Source organism: Staurois parvus, unplaced genomic scaffold, assembly GCF_062004578.1.
Source record: "Staurois parvus isolate SC_StPar_1 unplaced genomic scaffold, SC_StPar_1.0 ptg000672l, whole genome shotgun sequence".
Lineage (NCBI taxonomy): Eukaryota > Metazoa > Chordata > Amphibia > Anura > Ranidae > Staurois > Staurois parvus.
The window spans coordinates 2316924-2338639 of record NW_028318468.1 but is presented as its reverse complement, the minus strand read 5'-3'; the positions used below and the strand labels follow the sequence as shown (position 1 = coordinate 2338639).

The 21716-nt window shown below is 40.5% G+C and overlaps 1 protein-coding gene across 1 annotated transcript in view; it reads left to right on the top strand.

Annotated features, from left to right (window-relative positions):
• ROS1 (ROS proto-oncogene 1, receptor tyrosine kinase) overlaps window positions 1-21287 on the top strand; it is a gene marked incomplete at its 5' end in the record, with an annotated part of 184708 nt that extends 163421 nt beyond the window's left edge. The window contains 2 exons of the mRNA XM_089652162.1: window positions 11650-11810; window positions 20943-21287. Of these exons, the coding sequence (XP_089508288.1) occupies window positions 11650-11810; window positions 20943-21049 (268 nt within the window). The remainder of the gene's footprint in view (window positions 1-11649; window positions 11811-20942) is intronic.
• Between the last annotated feature and the right edge of the window lie 429 nt (window positions 21288-21716).

Sequence of the window (21716 nt, the reverse complement as noted above, 5' to 3'; positions counted from 1 at the left end):
TATTCTGTAACACATAATCCCTATGCCCTGTGAGTTGCACTGCTGTGTCACACATTACACTGAGCCTGCCGTCTGATCCACAGAGGAGCTGAGAGGAGGAGTTTCAGAAGGCGGAGTCAGTATAGGAATCTCTGCTTGCAGGCAGGAACGTACCATGGGATATGTAGTCCTTAGATATTAAAAGTGAACAGAGGAGAAGCTGCAAAGCATGCAGAGAATCCAGGAAGTTGTGGAAAGAGGAGGCCAGCAGACAGTCAGTGCTCACAATGAAAGTCAATTTTTTACATAAGCTTATATTGGATTGTCGAATATAAATAATGTGTGTATTGTTACAACGCTGATATTATAAAATGAAAGAGCATGCTGTGACCCTAGATTTCTTTTAAAGTGACAACCAACGTTCTCATTAACACCCTTTTTAACATCCTCAAATTGGAACTAAAGAGTCCTTTAAGGCTAAATTCACACTTGCCTATTCCTTGAAAAATTATGCTTTACAAAGTTTGAAGCATTCAGGAGGCGATCCTGAATACCTGTTTTTTTTTTTTGCCAAATAGCAATTTTCAATGAGATTAATAAGCCCCAACTACGAGCCAAGCGTTTGGCTTGTGGTTGTAGCAGAGCTCCATTGACTTCAATAGTCTAGTTTAACATGTAGTGCTGCCTATCAGCTCAACAGACCATGTTAAATTTACCACAGTATGTAAATTGTATTGTAAGCTTTAGGTAGGTGGTTGGGAGCAGTAAAACTCTGTCTCAACCATCTGTTTTTTTAAGGGGGAGAGGAGTTACGTAGCCCAGCAGGGAAAAACTGACAATATTTTCTCTGCTGCCTGGAAATCCTGAGCAGCATTATCAGCCCTGCCAGAGTTCTCCTCTACTGTGCTTCAAAACACCACCATTTTATGTGGATGAGCAGAGGCTGGTGTCACGTAGTCCAGCTGAGAAAAACTGGCACTGCTTTTTGTGCTGGCTTGAAATTCCAAAGAGTATTATCCGCTGTGGGAGCTCGCATCAAAATAGTAGATCTTTTCTTTTTAAAAGCACACAGCAACTCGCTTCTTCTTCTTTTTAAAGGCCTTTTAGCCCAATTTTATTTAAACAAAAGTTCAATAACAAAAATGCTTCCCACACAGGGGTATCCACCATCAAACAATATTCAGCCTTCTGGCTCTCTCAGGTATACCGCTTTACGCCTGTCGTCTCCTACCAAAAGGGGCCTTTAACACACAGCTAGCCCCTAGCACACAGCTATTCTGGCTTCCACCTCTCTTAGGTGAAGCCCACCTGACACCAAGGCAGTGTCCTCCTGTCTGCTGGGGTGGAGCCCAGAATCATGGCCTGGCCTCCACAAAAAAGCCTGCACGCACCTGTGCAATCAGCGCGCTGGCTGCTCTCAAAACATGGACCCAAGATTGGAGATTTCATCCCTCCCAAATCTCTTATAAATCTCCAGGCCACAGGTCTCAAAACAGGCTTTACAAACCAAAGAGGAAACTGATAAACCAGTTTCCTCTGCATTATGAGAACTGCCTGGAGCCCCTCAACCTGTATAGTCAAGAATCCTGGGTCACCACCTTGATTTTCACTGTGGCAGGATACCACACTGCCACACCACCCTACTTCAGAACACCTCGCCCTTATTTTATGAAGATAAATAGAGGGGCAGGCGTATGTAGTCCAGCAGGAAAAAACTGGCAATGCTTTCTCTGTGCTGCCCTGAAATCCTGAGAAGTGTTACCGGCCCTGCCTCAGTTCTGCTCTGCTGCACTACTTAACACCTTGTCCTTATTTTATTTTGATAAGTAGGGAGGCAGTTGTTAAGTAGTGAAGAACTCAAATAGTGCTGGTAGCGCTGCCTGGGATTTCAGTGCAACAGAGACAGCACTGTCAGTTTAACTCCTTTCCGCATGGCCTATTCTATGATGACAGCCGAGCGGGAACCCTGTTGTCCTCCCAGGATCACGCCTTGTGTGTGCTCCACAGGCTCCGCTCTGGTGTGATCTGTCCACAGGACATGGCCCATGACAGATCACCACACTGGCCTGCTGCTAGTGTCATGTGATCGCTGTGAACAATCACAGCAGATCACATGACAGTTTTAAGCAATGAATGGCTGCCTTTCATGCCATTCATTGCTTACAACTGTGCTGCGAGCTGTGATTGGTCACAGTGATCACATGTACAGACAATCACAGCCCATCTGTAGCATACGATCAGCTATGGCCAATCACAGCTGATCACAACAAAAACTACAGAATGAATAAGTTTCATTCAGCAAAAATGTTTGTTTATACCAATGAAATTCGTTGGTATAAGCAATCATAATGTATAAAAAAAACAAAATCCTGATCACTTGCCCAGAGTAGTACAATGCTACTATGGTAACATTGTATTGCTCTGTTCCAGGGGCGGACTGACCATTTGGAAACTCGGGCACTGCCTGAGGGCCCAGGTCAGTAGGGGGCCCCATAAGATGCCCCTGGTACCTTTTTCATAGGCTTTTTTAAGTTTGGGCAAGGACACAGGGGCCCCATGATCCCCTATTGCCCGGGGGCCCCATGAGTTGTCAGTCCGCCCCTGCTCTGTTCACAGGAGTAGAAAAAAAATGATAAAACAAAAAGTAATACAAATTGTTTTTTAAATTTAAAATTTAAATTTTTTTTTTTTTTTTACATTCTGTTGCCAGTCAGTGTCCCTGATCACTGCTGCACCAGTTATATGTTGACACTGTACTGCATTGGTGACAGTATGTAAAAAAAAAAGCAATTGTGAAAAATGTTTTTCATTTGTTCATTTTCCACAAAATTATGACAAAAAAATGACAACTTCAAGAAACTTGCCAAGCCTATTACTAAATACCCCAGACTGTCTATTTTCTGAAAAATGGTCATTTTGGGGGTATTTGTACTGTCCTGGCATTTTCGGGCATCAAGAAATGAGACCAGTACATCAGAATTTATCAGTTTTTAGATATATACCATAGTTTGCGGACTCTATAAATTTCAAACCAACTAAATAATAAACACTGATTTGGACATGTAGAAGAATACATTTTGGCCTAAATTTGTGTAAAAAGATGATTTATTTATATAACAGAAACGAAGAAAAACACAATTATTTTCAGAATTTTTGGTCTCTTTTCTTTTATAGTGCAAAAAATAAAAAATCTGGTGGTGATTAATTACCACCAAAAGAAATCTCTATTTGTGTGAAAAAATGCAAAAAAATTCATATGGGTACAGTGTTGCATGACTGCGCAATTGCCATTAAAAGTGCAATAGTGTTGAAAGGTGAAAATAAGATTGGGCAGGAAGGGGGTAAAAGTGCCTGGTAGGCAAGTGGTTAAAGAAAGTTGGGAGGTCACAGGATTTCTGGCAGGAACACAGGATATTTTTTTAATACTTCCAGCATTTTTAAACAGACAAAATATGCAGGAATGTGCAGGTACAAATTTGTATGGAATATGTTTTTTTTCACTCTTTGCCCAGACATGCACTTTAGGTATTCTTTGAAAAAAATCTGCTATTGGTCCTAGTACCACTGCAGTGTTACTGTTTGTCCAGAACTCCGTTTACATGATGTTGAGAAACATATTCAATATATGAATATTAACTATACTGTATATGAACTAGAAAAGGAATTAATGAACCTAATGATGTTATTACATGTATTAATTGTATACTGGTAGCAAAAGGTATTATTATTTATAGTAGAGGCCCTCCAGAGGATTTACCCCCATTCCTGACCAGGCCATTTTTTCTGTTACGGCGCTGTGTTACTTTAACTGACTGCGCTGTCATGCAACACTGCACCCAAATAAAATTTACGTCCTTTTTTTCCCAGGAATAGAGCATTCTTTCGGTGGTATTTGATCACCTGTGCATTTTTATTTTTTTGCGCTATAAAAAAAAAAGACTGACAATTTTGAGAAAAAGCAATATTTTTGACATTTTGCTGTTAAACATGTCCAGTAAAAAATTTTTTAAAATCGAACTTAGTCATAAATTTAAGCCAAAATGTATTCTGCTACATGTCTTTGCTAAAAAAAAATCCTAATAAGTGTAAAGTGATTGGTTTACGTGAAAGTTATAGTGTTTACAAATGGTGGTATATATATTGGGATTTTTAATTTTTTTTAAATTTTTACTAGTAATGGCGGGGATCAGGGACTTGTAGTGGGACTGCGGTGGGCATTCTGACACTGGGGGGAACTGACTTGGTGTCACTGACATCTTCAGTGACAGCAATACAGTGATCAGTGCTAATAAAAGCACTGACACTATACTAATGGCACTGGGCATGAAGGGGTTAACATCTGGGGTGATCAAATGGTTAACTTGTGTGCTGTGTGTGTTTTACTGTGGGGATGTGTGCTTGTGCTTCACTGTAAGCACACAACTTTGCATGCTTTTGCTATGCACAGCCATGCAAAGCAGTGTGCAGGAGCTGACAGGGGAGAGAACTGTTTTGTTTATGTACAGTTCTCCCCCCTGTCAGAGATGCTTGGCAATCACTGGGCATCGGTGAGTAATCACCGGCCGGGAAGCGTTGATTGACAGCCACGGCCGCGAATGGTGGTGCAGATAGGGCACGCGCCTCGGACGCACTCCCTACCCAGAAATGCAAAATCACGTATATATACATGGTTTTGCACACCCATGCCGCCCTGTTTCAGTACTTCTGTTATAAGGCATACGGGAAGTGGTTAACAGAAGTTATAAAGCTTGTTACAATGGTAAATTAACATATTTATTTTCCAGTTTGGACATTAGTTACTGATGTTCACATGCAGGTGAGAACTAATGCTCCGGGATCCGACAGTTGCGGCCGCGGATGGCGGTGCAGGTAGGGCGCGCTCCTCATGCTCACCCCCTACCTGGAAATGCAAAATCACATATATACATACGTGATTTTGCACACCCGTGCCACTCTGTAGCAGTACTTCTGCTATAGGGCAGGCGGGAAGCGGTTAAGAGAAGTTATAAAGCTTATTACAATGGTAAATGGGCATATTTATTTTCCAGTTTGGACAACATTAGTTACTGATGTTTACATGCAGGTGAGAACTAATGCTCCAGGATCCGGTGATTGACAACCGCAGCCGCGAATGGCATTGTGGGTAGGGCGGGTGCCTCACGCGCACCTCCTACCCGGAAATGCAACATCACGTATATATACGTGATTTTGCACATCCGTGCTGCCCTGTAGCAGTACTTCTGCTATAGGGTGGATAGGAAGCGGTTAAGAGAAGTTATAAAGCTTATTACAATGGTAAATGAGCATATTTATTTTCCAGTTTGGAAAACATTAGTTACTGATGTTTACATGCAGGTGAGAACTAATGCTCCTTTAACTTTTGTACATATTGAGCTAAATACATTCACAATATCCCTGCACACAAATACTACTAAATGAAGTCTGACACTAATGGTATATTATTGTAACTCTATCATATTTGTATTACTTTTCTCTTCCCATAAATGCACACTGTAGTGACTAGATACTGTTAATTTCAACATTTCAGAAACGTGTGCCTGTGTATATGCACACTGCCTCTTAAACTTTAGCAGTAAAATAACTTTAAATTGTGATAATGTTGTCACCTCTGCGTGTCCACATTATCCTAATACCAAACATGCTTGTAGGAATGCAATCGTGCCGTGTTAGGGTAGAGGGCTATTTATGTAATGACCATTTCAATATGTGCAAATGCCAAAACAATGGCTAATTCTTTACTAGTGCCAAAAACTAGATTAAACATAACTCTCCTTATTTGGTATCTTACCTTATAAAAAAAAAAAGATAACGTTTAAAAACAGTAGTGTGCAAATAAACTCTGCTGTTTAATAGCAACAAATCAGGAATCAGCTTTCACTGGGTTTCCCAACATTAGCTGCTGAAATCTGATTTTTGACTGGTTGCCAGAAGTCACTGTACAGCATAGATTTATAAAAACAAAACACAAAAAACCCCAAAGAACTGTGCACATCTTTTTTTTGCTAACAGTAACCATTATTCTGAAATGTTTTTCATTTGAAGGTATTTGTCACTTTTGCTGCACTCTTTATGAACATGGCCGTGTTTCTTCTACTCTAATGATATCTTTGGCTCTGCTTGCACATTTGCCTTTTGCCGATTTCTTCTTTAAGGCTATTTTTCCCATTAACAGATCAACTGTCTGTCTCACATTTCACATGCATACCAGATCCGTCCAACTTTACTGTGACCTTGTCACTAAACATAGTGTCACATAGCTCACTAACATTTAAGAATACCACACTCACTGACAGCTTCCTAAACATATTCTTCTTCCATCCCTTCATCAAAGTAACTTTTATACCAACTACAAGACTGCTCTTCATTGCTTGTGCTCTTTAAATGCAATGATCTATAGGCTCAGTTATTGTTTGTATAAGTATGGCAATGGAGCATTGGTGTGCATGCATTTTACAGATCCACAGTCTTGGCTTGTTCCTTTTGCTCTCAACTGTTAAAGAATCAATCATTCATGGGCTGAAAATAACCTACAAAAACACAACAGTGTTGTGCTACTAAGCCCAGTTTAACTGTTTGATTCTCTTTTCAGAGAAAAAGCACACAGTTGATTTATGTCTAGAAAAAAAAAGTTATGAATGTGAATTTTAAAGGACAAATTAATCCTCCAGATTAATAATCTCAAATATATAGTCTAAACACCTTTCCCACCAGATGGTTAAAAAAAATAGTCTGATCAATGCCAAGGTGCCATGTCCCTAATAGTACTATAGAAAATAAATGCTCCATAGTACCTTCCCCACTAAGGTAGTTGACATAGTGGCCACAGGGAACTGGCTCATGTGTTTGCCTATAATAACCCCTATAACTATTTGTCATTTGGTAGGATTATTAAAGGTGAACTCCTTTTAATAAAATGAATGCAGCTCTGTTTTCATTAATACAGCCTTTCTCAACCAGGATGCCTTGAAGTTTCTTCAGGGGTGCCTTAGCAAAATCTCTGAAAATTGCCCAAAATGTTTATACAAACCAGCAAATGCACAAGCCTGCCTTTTAGTTACACAAAGCCACAGGTTTTCATTGTGCACCATTATGACCTTCTAGCCACCGACGTCCTGACAACCAATGACATCATCAGCTGATAAGGAGGAGGTCAGCTGCCTGCACAGCATCCTAGTTTGACCCTCCCCTGCCCCTCTCCATCAGTGATGAGGTCACATTAGCTCAGTGATGGAGAAAAACTGAGGGAGAAAATAAACACTGGAATACTAGTCAGTACCCGTGTGCAAAAGTGTATGTGCTTTGGAAGAATAAACCACCTCTAATGTTGGGTGTTCTACATGTGTGAATGTTTCTGCATTATATAAAACTATTAGAATAGTTTTTTGCATTTTAGAATGGGTTCCTCAAGACTGTCCATAATTTTAAAGGGTGCCTCAGGACTGTCCATAATTTTAAAGGGTGCCTTGACGGAAAAATGGTTGAGAAACACAGCATTAATATATTGATAAATGCAATTTTAAATGCAAGCAGTGTAAGCACCTAGAGTTATGTTCAACATAATAGCAGTGTGTTGAAAAAAGTGAATAAAGCTCAAACTCCTTCTAACAGCTTTTATTTCCATACACACAAATGCATTGGGAACACTACACATTCTATTCCAAATCAAAACATGAAGAGAAATATATCAAATTTGTGTTGTTCCTCTAAGAAAAATGAAGAAAAGTGAATATTAGACTGTTCAAAAAAATAGCAGTGTTTGTATTCTTCTTTACAAACTCAAACATTCACTATATAAACTGAAAAATGTTTGAAGATTTTGCTTTCCTTTGAATCACTTAATTAATATTTAGTTATATAAGCACTGTTTCTGAGAACTGCTGTACATCTGTGTTGCATGGAGTCAACCAACTTCTGGCACCTGTGAACAGGTATTCCAGCCCAGGATGATTGGACTACATTCCACAGTTCTTCTCTATTTCTTGGTTTTGCCTCAGAAACTGCATTTTTGATGTCACCACACAAGTTTTCTATTGGATTAAGATCCGGGGATTGGGCTGGCCACTCCATAGCGTCAATCTTGTTGGTCTGGAACCAAGATGTTGCACGTTTACTGGTGTGTTTGGGGTCGTTGTCTTGTTGGAACACCCATTTCAAGGGCATTTCCTCTTCAGCATAAGGCAGCATGACCTCTTCAAGTATTCTGATGTATTCAAACTGATCCATGATCCCTGGTATGCAATAAATAGGCCCAACACCGTAGTATGAGAAACATCCCCATATCATGATGCTTGCGCAACCATGCTTCACTGTCTTCACAGTGTACTGTGGCTTGAATTCAGTGTTTGGGGGTCATCTGACAAACTGTCTCCGGCCACTAGACCCAAAAAGAACAATCTTACTTTCATCAGTCCACAAAATGTTGCACCATTTCTCTTTAGGCCAGTCAATGTGCTCTTTGGCAAATTGTAACCTCTTCAGCACATGTCTGTTTTTCAACAGTGGGACTTTGCGGGGGCTTCTTGCAGATAGCTTGGCTTCACATAGGCGTCTTCTAATTGTAACAGTACTCACAGGTAACTTTAGACCTTCTTTGATCTTCCTGGAGCTGATTGTTGGCTGAGTCCTTGCCATTTTGGCTATTCTTCTATCCATTCAATGGTAGTTTTTTGCTTTCTTCCACGTCTTTCAGGTTTTGGTTGCCATTTTAAAGCATTTGCGATCATTTTAGCTGAGCAGCCTATCATTTTCTGCACTTCTTTATATGTTTTCCCCTCTCCAATCAACTTTTTATTCAAGGTACGTTGTTCTTCTAAACAAAGTCTGGAACAACCCATTTTCCTCAGAATTTCAGAGAGAAATGCACTGTAACCAGCATGTACAACATTTGCTGCCTTCCTTCCTTAAATAAGAGAAATAATTGCCACCTGTTTTTCAAAGAATGAATGACCTCACTAATGGAACTCCACACTGCTATTATTTTGAACATGCCTCTTTCAATTAGGGATTCAATTACACAGAATCAGCAGCATGCATGTCATGACTGTTGGGTCTGTTGGATTTCTATTGCTCTACTACACCTGCTAGTAAATTATTTGCCATGTAGAAATATAATTTTTATTAAAAACAGTGATTGATCAGGTTAGTGATGTCTGACTGCTATTATTTTGAACACAATTGTACATTTGACTAAGCAGTTTCTTCTAGACAGCCTGTCGCAATCCCTTTAGAATAGAAGCCAGATTAGGGGAGAACCAGGATGAGTGGCTAATCAACTGTCCTGCACTGTCTATGTGCTAACAAGCAACGTTCTAATAGGAGAAGAGCAGAATGACAGAGAGATGAACCTGTTCGCTGCTTCTCATTTTACTGTCTGTCCACAGGTCCTGTAAGTGTTACTTAAAAGCTAAGTTTTTCTTTTAGAAACATGTTACATCCGTATTTAGGGTGTAACATGTAACATGTTTCTAGGCAGCACCTCCCACTCAGCCCACAATTCCCCACTGGGGTCACAATTAAAATTACCTCCACCTGCACATTCACATCATTCATTCACAAGAATCTGTGAATGAAAAAACTACAAGTCCCTGCTTCAACTGTGGCAGACATGTAGTTTGAATGAACTGCAGGTGCGCTGATCAGCACATCGTAGTTCATGCACACTGTATGTACCTCTGTACAGCTCAGGAACTGTCTGTACAGAGGTACGGGCAGAGAATTGGAGTCAATGTGCAGGAGCCTTACATTGCACCCGTGATCAACTGATTGTGGTTGAATGCTCTGCAGGCTCCTAAGAAAAAAAATAAAACAATTTCTTCTGCACTGCCAACCACGACAGAGCTAGACAGAGTAGAGCTGTGTAATTCTCAGGACTTAATAGACAGAAACACAAGTTCTCTGGTAGGTAAAACAACTCCAGTATATGTATCTTATCTGTGTGTTTAGCCGTTTGCCTGTAATACAGTTTTAACCAGCAAAACTAATCACAGGCTCAGCAGTATTGCATTAAGGTTCACCCAACAAAGCAGATGTTTCCTTCCATTGCACAAAATTGATAGTTGCTGTTAACATTAATAATTTAAAGGTTGTCACCTTCCTGTTTTTTTCCCACATGTACTTAAAGGCGGAACAGATTGTTCTTTAATCTCTAATTTCATTTTGGATGTTTAATATTTTTAATTAAATTTCATTTTTACCAGTATAGAAAATAGTATTTTATGAAATGACATGTATAATTTCAACAGAGCTAGTTTAGTTTAACTTTGTTTTTATATACTGTTATTATATATATAATGGCGTAAAATCAAGGGAGAGAAGAAATATGTAGCTGTAGGAACAAATACAGTTATATTATACAATAACCAAATAATGTAACATTCAAATCTAAAAATCAAGGGTGAACAATATTAAATGCATTATAAAATAATCCTTAATTTATCTGTATGTCTATACAATATGATACAGTATACCTGTATCACAATAGTGAAAATGTTCCATCTCTGTAACTAGGCAGTGTCTGGAAGTAATGGCTTCAATATATTAGAAGCACAAAACAAAAAGTAAAAGCGTACTGATGAGAAGAGATGGTGAATTGGACACAAATAAAGCAGAAATAGTATGAAGCCAACAAGGATTTTGGCACAGGACTTTATTAAGCCTTGCTGAGCCATCTTTGCAGTGCTCGTTGAATTATGTGAGTTTGGACAAAGTGAAGTTTTTCAAATTAATTGGGAGCAGTGGTGGAGTTGCAAGACTAAGAACATAAATGGTGGGAAGACTAAAAGAAATCATAGGTCTGAATAATGTAAAATAGTTTGGGTTTGCCTATTACCAATTTTCAGTATTTAAACAGAATCTGAGCTCAAAATCTTGAGTTTTCCGAATTAGGCAGTCTTTTACTCCCAAAGTACCAAATATATGAGAGAGAGAGCAACAAACCTAATTAAACAATGCCATTGTTAAGGTTTTAACTGTCCTTTTCCTAGCAACTGATCAGATTCCAGCTGCAATTTTCTAGATGCAATCTAAAAGTTAATATTTTTCTTACCTTCTTCATTTTTTTCATAGCATCTTCACAGTGATCTTGACATTCGTTTAGTAATAATATTATTCCAATTATTATTCCATTCCATTTACTGGGGCATGGGTTTGTATCTGATTATACTGTCTGTACATATATGTAAATACTGTAAACAAGCAGATATTTTCTATGCACAAATGTGTAAAAGAGTATGGTGAAGATACTAAAAGTCCAGCTCCAGCCAAAGGCTTATTTTTCCTTTTATAGTTTTGAATGAATAAAGGGGAAAGGGAAGGATTAGAACATATGTCAGTTATTTTAATGTGGTTTTGATATCAAAGGGTCAGACCAACCAAAAAGATGAGGTCTGGTGGATTAAACCTCCACCTTGCATCGCATATCTCTTGAGGACTCCAGTGACAGTATCTCCCTGCCATAGTTTTTTCCTCCATTCCCATCCACCTTAGAATTTCAGGAGTTTAGAAATAACTTTAGGTAATCTAACTACTCCTCAGGCATTATCTAACTCATAAATAAAATAAAATAATCAACATGGAGTTAACATTTGGCCATTGCAGATATGTTTATAATTATCATACATGTATTAATGGTAGTTTTTTTTCTTTCTGCAGGTGGGACCTGATCCTTAAATGTTGGATGCAAGACCCAGTTAAGAGACCTACCTTTAGTCACATTCATAGACAGCTTGAAGAGCTCAAAGGCTGCTCTTTAAGATGTACTCGTCCTAAACAGAAAATGGACTTGGAAGGCATTGTTAATCCAGGCTTTGAAGGTAACTCACTATTTACCTGTGCATTCCACATATTCTAAAACAGGGCTTAAAATTTCGAGTCTAGACCTACTAGCCAGGCACAAACCTTACTATCCACTAGTTGCTCCACCCAACCTTGCCCAGGTCCGCCTCCAATCCCACCCCGTCCCATCCCCCAACCCTGCCCCCAGCCCTGCCCCCAACCACGCCCCCTTACAGCTTATAAAATTACATTTTTCTTTAGAATAAAGAGTCCAAAATATACAAATCTGCAGTTCTAACATAGCTTTATTATGTTAATTTAAACATAACAGTAATAGCTTAATAGCAATAGGGTACAATAAAAATATCAAGTTTTACAGCTTTACACTTGTAGTAAACATTTTGTATTTTTTTTCTTTATCTCCTTCATCTTTAGTAACTAAAGTCTCTTTTAAAAGATGTAAGTTTAGTTTACAGAAGTATAGCATAAGAAAAAGTGCTTATTTTGATGCCAAAAAACATGGAATAATAGTTACTGTAAACATGTTGTATTTTTTATTTCCAGCAGAGACCTTAGAGAAGTGTAGCATTAAGAAAAAAGAAAAAAGTGCCTCCTTTTGATGGCCAAAAAACATTGCAAAAAGAAATAACAATAGTAAACATTTAGCATTTTTTATCTCCAGCATCTTATTAAAAGAGAGCTTAGAGAAGTAGTGCATTAAGAAAAAACAAAAAAGTGCCTATTTAGATGCCAAAAAACATGGCATAACAATAGTAAACATTTTACCAAAGATGTACTAATAGGGCAGTCATGGTTTGTGTTGTACAGCAGGACCAAGACTTGTGTAATACCCTTTTTCTGATGCAGAATACCACTTCAATGGCTGTGTGTGGATTGCAATCTATTCAATGAAGAAATAAAACACCAAAAAGTTATTTTTTGTGTCCCCCACGGCAGTGTAGAGCGGGCCTCGTGTCCCCCAAGGCGGTGTAGAGCGGGCCTCGTGTCCCCCGGGGGGTGGAGAGTGGGACTCGTGTACCCCATGGAGGTGGAGAGTGGGCCTCATGTCCCCCAAGGGGGTGCAGAGCGGGCCTCGTCTCCCTCAAGGGGGTGCAGAGCGGGCCTCATGTCCCCCAAGGGGGTGCAGAGCGGGCATCGTGTCCCCCAAGGGGGTGCAGAGCGGGCCTCGTGTCCCCCAAGGCAGTTTAGAGCGGGCCTCATGTCCCCCAAGGCGGTGGAGAGTGGGCCTCGTGTCTCCCAAAGTGGTGGTGAGCGGGCCTCGTGTCCCCCAAGGCGGTGCAGAGCGGGCCTCGTGTCCTCCAAGGCGGTGGAGAGCCAGCCTCTCCTCGTGTCCTCCGCGGCTGTGAAGAAGAAACCGGAAGTTGGAAACCGTAAGTCGGTAAACGGCCGTTGGAAAACGGACGTCGGCTTCACAACGAGGCTTGGAGCACAAGTGGAACGCAAATTGATCCCCGGGGCCTGGGGATCACATTGCAAGCCACCCACTCCATTGCAAGCTACCCGCTCCATCTGTGCTCTCCACAAAGGGATTTCCCCTCGCATTTGGCGAGCAGTTGAGTGGAAATTTCAAGCCCTGTTCTAAAACATATTTGAACTGATTCATCTGTGTTTGAATTAGGTGTGTGATCAAGCAGTTTCGGGTTGGGAGCATCTATATTACTAGTAATACATAGATAGTGTAGGAAGTAATAGGCAATATTGTATTTATTACAGCAGCCATTGCTAGTTCTGAGCCAGAGAGTTCTGGTATCACATTCCAATGAAGTCTCACCACATACAGCCATGTGGTTGCAGTTTTATCCCAGACTACTCTTTGTAAATGCAAAGTACACAGAGAAGGCGAAGAAACAGCGCTTGCACTGATGTCTTTCAAAAACATCTCTCTGATACGGCCATGAGCTGGAAGTAAAACTCCCTCTTTACTTTGGGAAGAAACAAAAAACAACAGTAATTTGAGTTTTCATAAGGGGCAGAGATACACAAATATTAAAGAACATGTTACCTCAACATTTCTTATTCCTGATATCTGAATGTTGTACCATGTACTTGTGTTAAAAAGGATCCTCTTTGTATTGCTTCCCTTATGTGAAATACCTGGTGTTCCTGCCAGTCCCCTTACTTTTCTTTTTAAAACTGACCACACTAGGCATAACAGCACATCCATCACAGTGTGGTCACTGTGGTCAATGACCTGCTCTGTCATTTCATGGGGCCTACCACTTCATGGCTGAGTTGCTGTTGTTCCCAGTTGCTTCTACTTTGTTATAATACCACTAACAGTTGTCCTTGGAATATTTAGTAGCAAGGAAATTTCACGGATGCAGTTTGCATGCCAAAGTGCTTGATTTTATATACCTGTGGCCGTGGAAGTGATTGGAACACCTGAATCCAATGATCTGGAGGGGGTTGCGCAATACATTTGGCAATATACTGTATATACACTGCTCAAAAAAATTAAAGGAACACTTTTTAATCAGAGTATAGCATCAAGTCAATGAAACTCCTGGGATATTGATCTGGTCAGTTAAGTAGCAGAGGGCGTTATTAATCAGTTTCAGCTGATTTGGTGTTAATGAAATTAACGACAGGTGCACTAGATGGGAAACAATGAGATGATCCCCAAAACAGGAATGGTTTTACAGGTGGAAGCCACTAACATTTTTTCCCTACTCATATTTTCTGACTGTTTTGTTTACTAGTTTTACATTTGGCTAGGGTCATTGTCACTATTGATAGCATGAGGCAATAACTAGACCCTACAGAGGTTGCACAGGCAGTCCAACTCCTCCAGGATATCACATCCATACAAGGCATTGCCAGAAGGATTGCTGTGTCTCTGAAGAGCATGGACAGGGCCGTAGAAGGTCCTTAACCCATCAGCAGGACCGATATCTGCTCCTTTGTGCAAAGGGAACAGGATGAGCACAGTCAAAGCCCTACAAAATGACCTCCAGCAGGCCACTGGTGAAACAAACTTCATGAGGGTGGCCTGAGGGCCCGACATCCTCTAGTGGGCCCTGGCTCACTGCCCAGCACATGACACGATTGGCATTTGCCATTGAACACCGGAATAGGCAGGTCTGCCCTGTGCTTTTCACAGATGAGAGCAGGTTCACCCTGAGCACATGTGATAGATGTGAAAGGTTCTGCAGAAGCCGTAGAGAATGTTATGCTGCCTGTAACATCATTCAACATGATTGTTTTGGTTGTGTGTCAGTGATGGTCTGGGGAGGCATATCCATGGAGGGATGCACAGACCTCTCCAGGCTAGACAATGGCACCCTGACTGCCATTAGGTAGCGGGATGAACTCCTTGGACCCATTGTCAGACCCTACAGTGGTGCAGTGGATCCTGGGTTCCTCCTGGTGCATGACAATACCTGGCCTTATGTGGCGAGAGTATGCAGGCAGTTCCTGGAGGATGAAGGAATTGATACCATTGATTGGCATCCACGCTCACCTGACCTAAATCCAATAGTACACCTCTGGGATTTCATGCTTCAGTCCATCCGATGCTGCCAGGTTGCACCTCAGGCTGTCCTGGAGGTCAGTGATGCCCTGGTCCAGATCTGAGAGGAAATACCCCCAGGATACCATCCGTTGTCTCATTAGGAACATGCCCCGACCTTGTCAAGCAAGAGTACCATTTTGAGTTGCTGCAATGAAATTTAAGCAAAATGGACTAGCCTGCTCCATAATTTTTTCACTTTAATTTTGTGGTGTCTTTGAATTCAGTCCTCTGTAGGTTGATAATTTTCATTTCCATCAAAAGATGGGGCATCCTTATGTTCCTAACACATGCAAAAGTATTAAAAAGAAGGTGCCCAGAGTTAAATTTTAATGTAAATGTAAGCTTAGTTTTTAAAATCTCATATAGTCTTTAACATGTTCAAGCAATTTAACATTTTTTCAATATTTTAAATCTACATTTTTCAATAAATAATACTTGACAATTTTGCCATGGAGGTTCTTGTTCAGACACTTCCTATTATAAGGTAGCAATGCACTGTGTCTGTCTCTCAGTTGCCTGGTTGTCACCCTGTCACATGCACTTTCAGTGAAAACAAAAAGTGGCTGTACTGACACTCACTACACAGGCATGTTCTGCTACATGAGTGCATATAGCATGTAAGTGGCTGATAGAGGCTGGAGGTGATCAAAAGCACTTGGAAAAAAAAGGATAAAAAAAAGGAAAACCAGTATTTTCAAAAGAATAAAATTATGAAGGATTGTTCATAATGCACAGTCTTTAACAAACTACATGTAGTCCAGTGATAGCCTAGACCTAATTTAAAATTGCTACTCAAATTTTACCCTGGACAGAAGAAAACACAGAAGTAATTCACAAACGTAATTGAAACTGCTCTAGAACCAAACACATGATCCAGTGCTGCAAGTCAATAAGCTTCAAACCGCTAATCTTGTGATGTCCAGTGGCTAAGTGGTTAGCACTTTCTCCTAGCAGCACTAGGGTGGTTGGTTTGAATCTCAACCATGGCACCACCTGCGTGGAGTTTGCATGTTCTTTCTGTGCTGCGTGGGTTTCCTCTGGATACTCTGCTTTCCTCCAAAGCTCCAAAGACATGCTGGTGGGTTAATTGGCTCCTGTCTAAATTGGCCCTGGTATGTGTATGTGAGTAATGTGAGTTAGAGACCTTAGATTGTATGCTCATTGAGGGTTAGGGACTGATGTGAATATACAATATAATATGTAAAGTGCTGCATAAATTGATAGCGCTATGTAAGTGCCTATAATAAGAAATAAATAATAAATGTCCCATCTTCTATTGCTTGCATGCAATTCTGTATTCATGTGTATTCTCTATATACATAGATAAACAAAATATCATTATTAACACCACCATCTAAACAATAATATATAGTGTCATTCAATTTCAACACACACTTTTTTAGTGGTTAGCCGGAAGCACACTTCAGGTCTAAATTCTCAGTCAGAGCAGTTCCACGATCAATCAGCTGACAAAAATAGAAACACAGACATACATGAATAAAAATATCATCATGAGTTCATACAGCTTCGTTTAGGCAAACATCACCACCATACACTTATACAGGAAACTGCTCTAAACATAGGCAGGCAGGCTGGCTGGCATGTGTCTGGAACATAAATACCAAGATTTAATTAGAACCCCTTATTATAATGTTGCCGCCTCAAGAGTAAGTTGAAAATAGGGAACATTTATGGGTTGCATACTTTAGAACAGCCAAGCTTTAAGGGTTTTGAGCTAAGTGGTTCATCAAACAAAACTTCACACATGGCAGATGTCAAGGACGGGAAAAAGGCCAGCATGATCTTGAAATGTACTTGCAAAGTGTGCCGTTTTCAAGAAAGGAAGACATATCATGGTAGATTTACTAAAACTGATGCACTCAGAATGTGGTGCAGCTGTGCATGGTAGCCAATCAGCTTTCCACTTTAGCTTGTTCAATTAAGCTTTGACAATAAGAAGCTGATTTGTTTCTTTGCAGAACTGCAACAGATTTTCCATGTTCCAGTGTTAGTAAATAACCCCTATATAGAATCACTATTCAGGATACAGTGACATTTTTCCAGGATTCAAATAGACTTTGCACTTTAATAAAAAGTGAGGGCCACCTCCCCCTTGTTAAAACACTTCTCTGAAAAATGTGGGGCAAAAAAGGTTTGGATAATGTCACCATCCTTGTGGAGAGATCCCAGAGAATACTGTATAGCCCAAATCTTTCAACAAATTGATTCTGCTCTGTGCAGGAGAGCAGTGTTATGAGATTTTGTCCACTTTGCATTCCCTGGGATCTCAGCAGAAGGATGGTGATGTCAGCCCATGCAGTACAAAAGTTGGGAAACAGGTAAGTATTGTAGATTAACTTGTTTTTTAGCGGGAGGTGGCTATCACTAAATAAGATTCCCTGCTTAAAGTGCAAAGTCTCCTTTAATGACAAAGCTACTTAAAGCAGATCTTTAGGAATAGTTTAAAGTCATATTGATGAAAACTAATTTAGGCAACCATGAAAAGAATGAAAAAAAATTCTAAATATATTTTATAAAAATGCTTTACATATTATTTTAAGATTTTCATGTGCTCCTATCATCTACTCTTCCAGCTGTCAGGGATAGACCAAATTATATAAATAAACCAAATTCCAGTCTCTCTGCTGGTGTCATCATGTGCAGAACATCAGGATAGGGCTGGCTCAGGTTGAATCCCTCAGTATGTTTCTCTTCATTTTATTGGCCCCATGATTTTTTTGTAAATGCCTCTGGTGGCCAAGCAAAAGATCTAGGGGGTTGTTGTCTGAGTGTTTGTCTCTATGGGGGAGATTTACTAAAGGTGGTGCACTTGGAATCTGGTGCAGCTGTGCATTGTAGCCAATCAGCTTCTAACTTCAACTTGTTCAATTAAGCTTTGGCAATTAAATCTGGAAGCTGATTGGTTTCTATACAGAGTGGCACCAGCGTTTGCACTTTCCAGTCTTAGTAAATGACCCCCTATGTCACAAGGCACTGACAAGCAGCCAGGCAAAATATCTAATTTTTAAATAAGCAAAAAAAGATATTTATAATTTTGAACCTGAATGGCTAATGGCTAATTTAAGTATTCCAATGTGTTATTGTTGTGTTTTAACTTCTTGGCGCTGAGCACACACAAATATGCAGCTAGGCCTGGGTCCTGAGGGGCAGCGTACTTGCGCACCCAATGTAAACAAAAGGATGTGCCAAGAGTGTGCGCCCTGCTTGCTCTCAGCACATTCACTACTTGTGGTCGGGAGCTTTCCGATCATGTGACTGCGTGACAGCCAATCACGGCGGCCATATGACCCTAAACCCTGCCCTGCCTCCTGGCAACAAAAACATCTTAAAGGACTGGGACCGGCACTGGCACCGGCACCAAGGGGTTAATTGTGAGTAAGCCTGGAGTTCCTACTTCAAAATAATGTTTAATATTTTTTTTTAATGAGACCATAGGTTGCAGAGTCAACAATGAAATGATAACCTTTAATCTGTTGTGTGTGAAAAAAAAATTTACGTTTGTGTTATAAAAAAAATATAAAAAATTATAAAAAATAACATCACAGATACATTATATTGCCAAAAGTATTGGGACACCTGCCCTTACATGCACATGAACTTTAATGGCATCCCAGTCTTAGTCTGTAGGATTCAATATTGTGTTGGCCCACTCTTTGCAGCTATAACAGTTTCAACTGTTCTGGGAAGGCTGTGCCCAAGGTTTAGGAGTGTGTCTATGGGAATGTTTGATCATTCTTCCAGAAGCGCATTTGTGAGGTCAGACACTGATGTCGGATGAGAACGCCTCATCAGGCAAGTACTGTTCTCCTGGCAACTGCCAAACCCAGACACATCCATTGGATTTCCAGACCGAGAACCGTGATTCACCACTACAGGGAACACGTCTCCACTACTCTAGAGTCTAGTGGTGGTGTGCTTTATATCACTGCATCCGATGCTTTGCATTGCACTTGGTGATGTAAGGCTTGGATGTAGATGCTCGGCCATGGAAACCCATTCCATGAAGCTCTCTATGCACTGTTGTTGTGCTAATCTAAAGGTCACATGAAGTTTGGAGGTCTTTAGCTACTGACTCTGCAGACAGTTGGCGAATTCTGCGCACTGTGCACTTCAGCATGCGCTGACCCCGCTCTGTTATTTTATGTGGCCTACCACTTTGTGGCTGAGTTGCTGTTGTTCCCAGTTGCTTCTACTTTGTTATAATACCACTAACAGTTGACCGTGGAATATTTAGTAGCAAGGAAATTTCACAGATGGACTTATTGCACAGGTGGCAACCTATCACAGTACCACGCTTGAATCCACTGAGCTCCTGAGATCGACCCATTCTTTTACAAATGTTTGTATAAGAAGTCTTCATGCCTAGGTGCTTGATTTTATGTCTGTGGCCATGGCGGTGATTGGAACACCTGAATACAATGATTTGGAGGGGTGTCCCACTACTTTGTCAATATAGTGTATTTGTCACCCAAAATAGTAAAATAATAATTTACTACTGCTTAGATCTGGGGTACCTTACATACATTCCTCTTGTTGCTTGATCGTAATGATTTTAGCAATCATCAATCTCATCAACTCATATCTTATCACACATATACATTGCCGTAACATGCACGCACATTACCACAACATGTGGTAACGTTCAGTATTTGCATTGATGCTCTGTAGTACTATTCATTTTGAATGGCAGTTCAATGCACCTGCACTGTAAAGCACTACAATGCACCATGATGCACAGCGTGAGTTACAGTTCACCAAAAAAATTAAGCCTCCATCAAATTGTTTTTGTGCTGCAGCTCAGTCGCATTAAATGGGTGTCCTAATGCAGTGCACCTCAGAGCATGTGTTTTGGCACAGTGCAGTATGGTGTAAATAGACACAAAGGTCTAATCTGCTAATAATCAGGCATATCAAAAGATATAAAGACTTATACTGCCCAAGCAGGGGCGGACTGACCATTTGGAAACTTGGGCACTGTCCGAGGGTCCGGGGTCAGTAGGGGGCCCCATGAGATGCCCCAGGTACCCTTTTCATAGGCTTTTTTGAGTTTGGGCAAGGACACAGGGACCCCATGATCCCCTATTGCCCGGGGGCCCCATGAGTTGTCAATCCGCCCCTGTGCCCAAGTATTATCAAGGGAATGGCTAATATGTTAATTTCACAATAATTTTTTCTACGAATTCACTATATCATGTTCCTTTTGCTAAATTAACATAGAGACAACTGAAATGTATAGCTTATCAGCTGTCAGGTATACTTTGGTAAATTAAGAAGTTGGAATAAATGTATTCATTATCCTCCAATATGGTTCTTATGTCTAACAAGCACATTGTTCTCTTATGCCACAATAAAGTCTTAATCTTTGTCTTTTCCAGACAGTATCTCAGTGTTCATAACAAGTCAAGTCATTGCAGAGATCTTTTATTTCAAACATTCCAATTTCTTCATGAAAGCAGAGAGAAAATGTCTACAATGTAAATTGAAGTTTTCTTCTGTTGAAGGCTCTGCTAATGTTTTAGCATAAAGTATTTTTCATCAAATGGTTTACATTTTTAAATCAGATCATTTTCCTTGGCCTTTCAATGAATAACTGTACAAGACGTGTTTATTTTTTCAGATACAAATGTTAGCGTTCTGAGTTCAGCTTCAGAAGACACTGGATCGGTGACCCTCACAGAAGCAAGGAATGTGGATGGCCTCAATTATCTAATGGTGACTACTTAAGTCAATGTACTTGGAAAAAACAAAAAAAAAATCCCTTTTTAAAAATTATATAAAAGCAAAACCTTGAACACGTCATTGAGTGAATATAACAGGCCAGCAATTGTAATGGCTACTGTGTGGCTCCTGATTACTGAAGAATTTGAAGTTATGTGAGGATGTAAATTAATGGACTCATTCAAATGCCTTCATCCTGTTTTTAACAAACATATTGATACTTAGTAAAAACATGTTGGAATGACCAGGGCTGTAGATAATTTTTTTTTCTGGGGTGGGGGTCAGCCCACAGCTGAGCTGCATTTTTACCGCTCCCCCCAACTTCTCCCCCTTGAAAGAAGGAAGGAATGGAGGGGTGAAAGGAAGGAAGGAAGGAAGGGGTGGGTGGATGAAAGGAAGGGTAGATGGAAGGAAGGGGTGGATGGAAGGAAGGGTAGGTGGAAGGAGGGGGTGGATGGAAGGAAGGGTAGGTAGAAGGAAGGGGTGAATGGAAGGAAGAAAGGGGTGGGTGAAAGGAAGGGAGAGGTGGAAGGAAGGGGTAGGTGAAAGGAAGGAAGGGAGGAAAGGGTGGATGGAAGGAAGGAAGGGGTGGGTGGAAGGAAGGGAGGGGTGGAAGGAAGGGAGGGGTGGGTGGAAGGAAGGAAGGAAAGAAGGGGTGGGTGGAAGAAAGGGG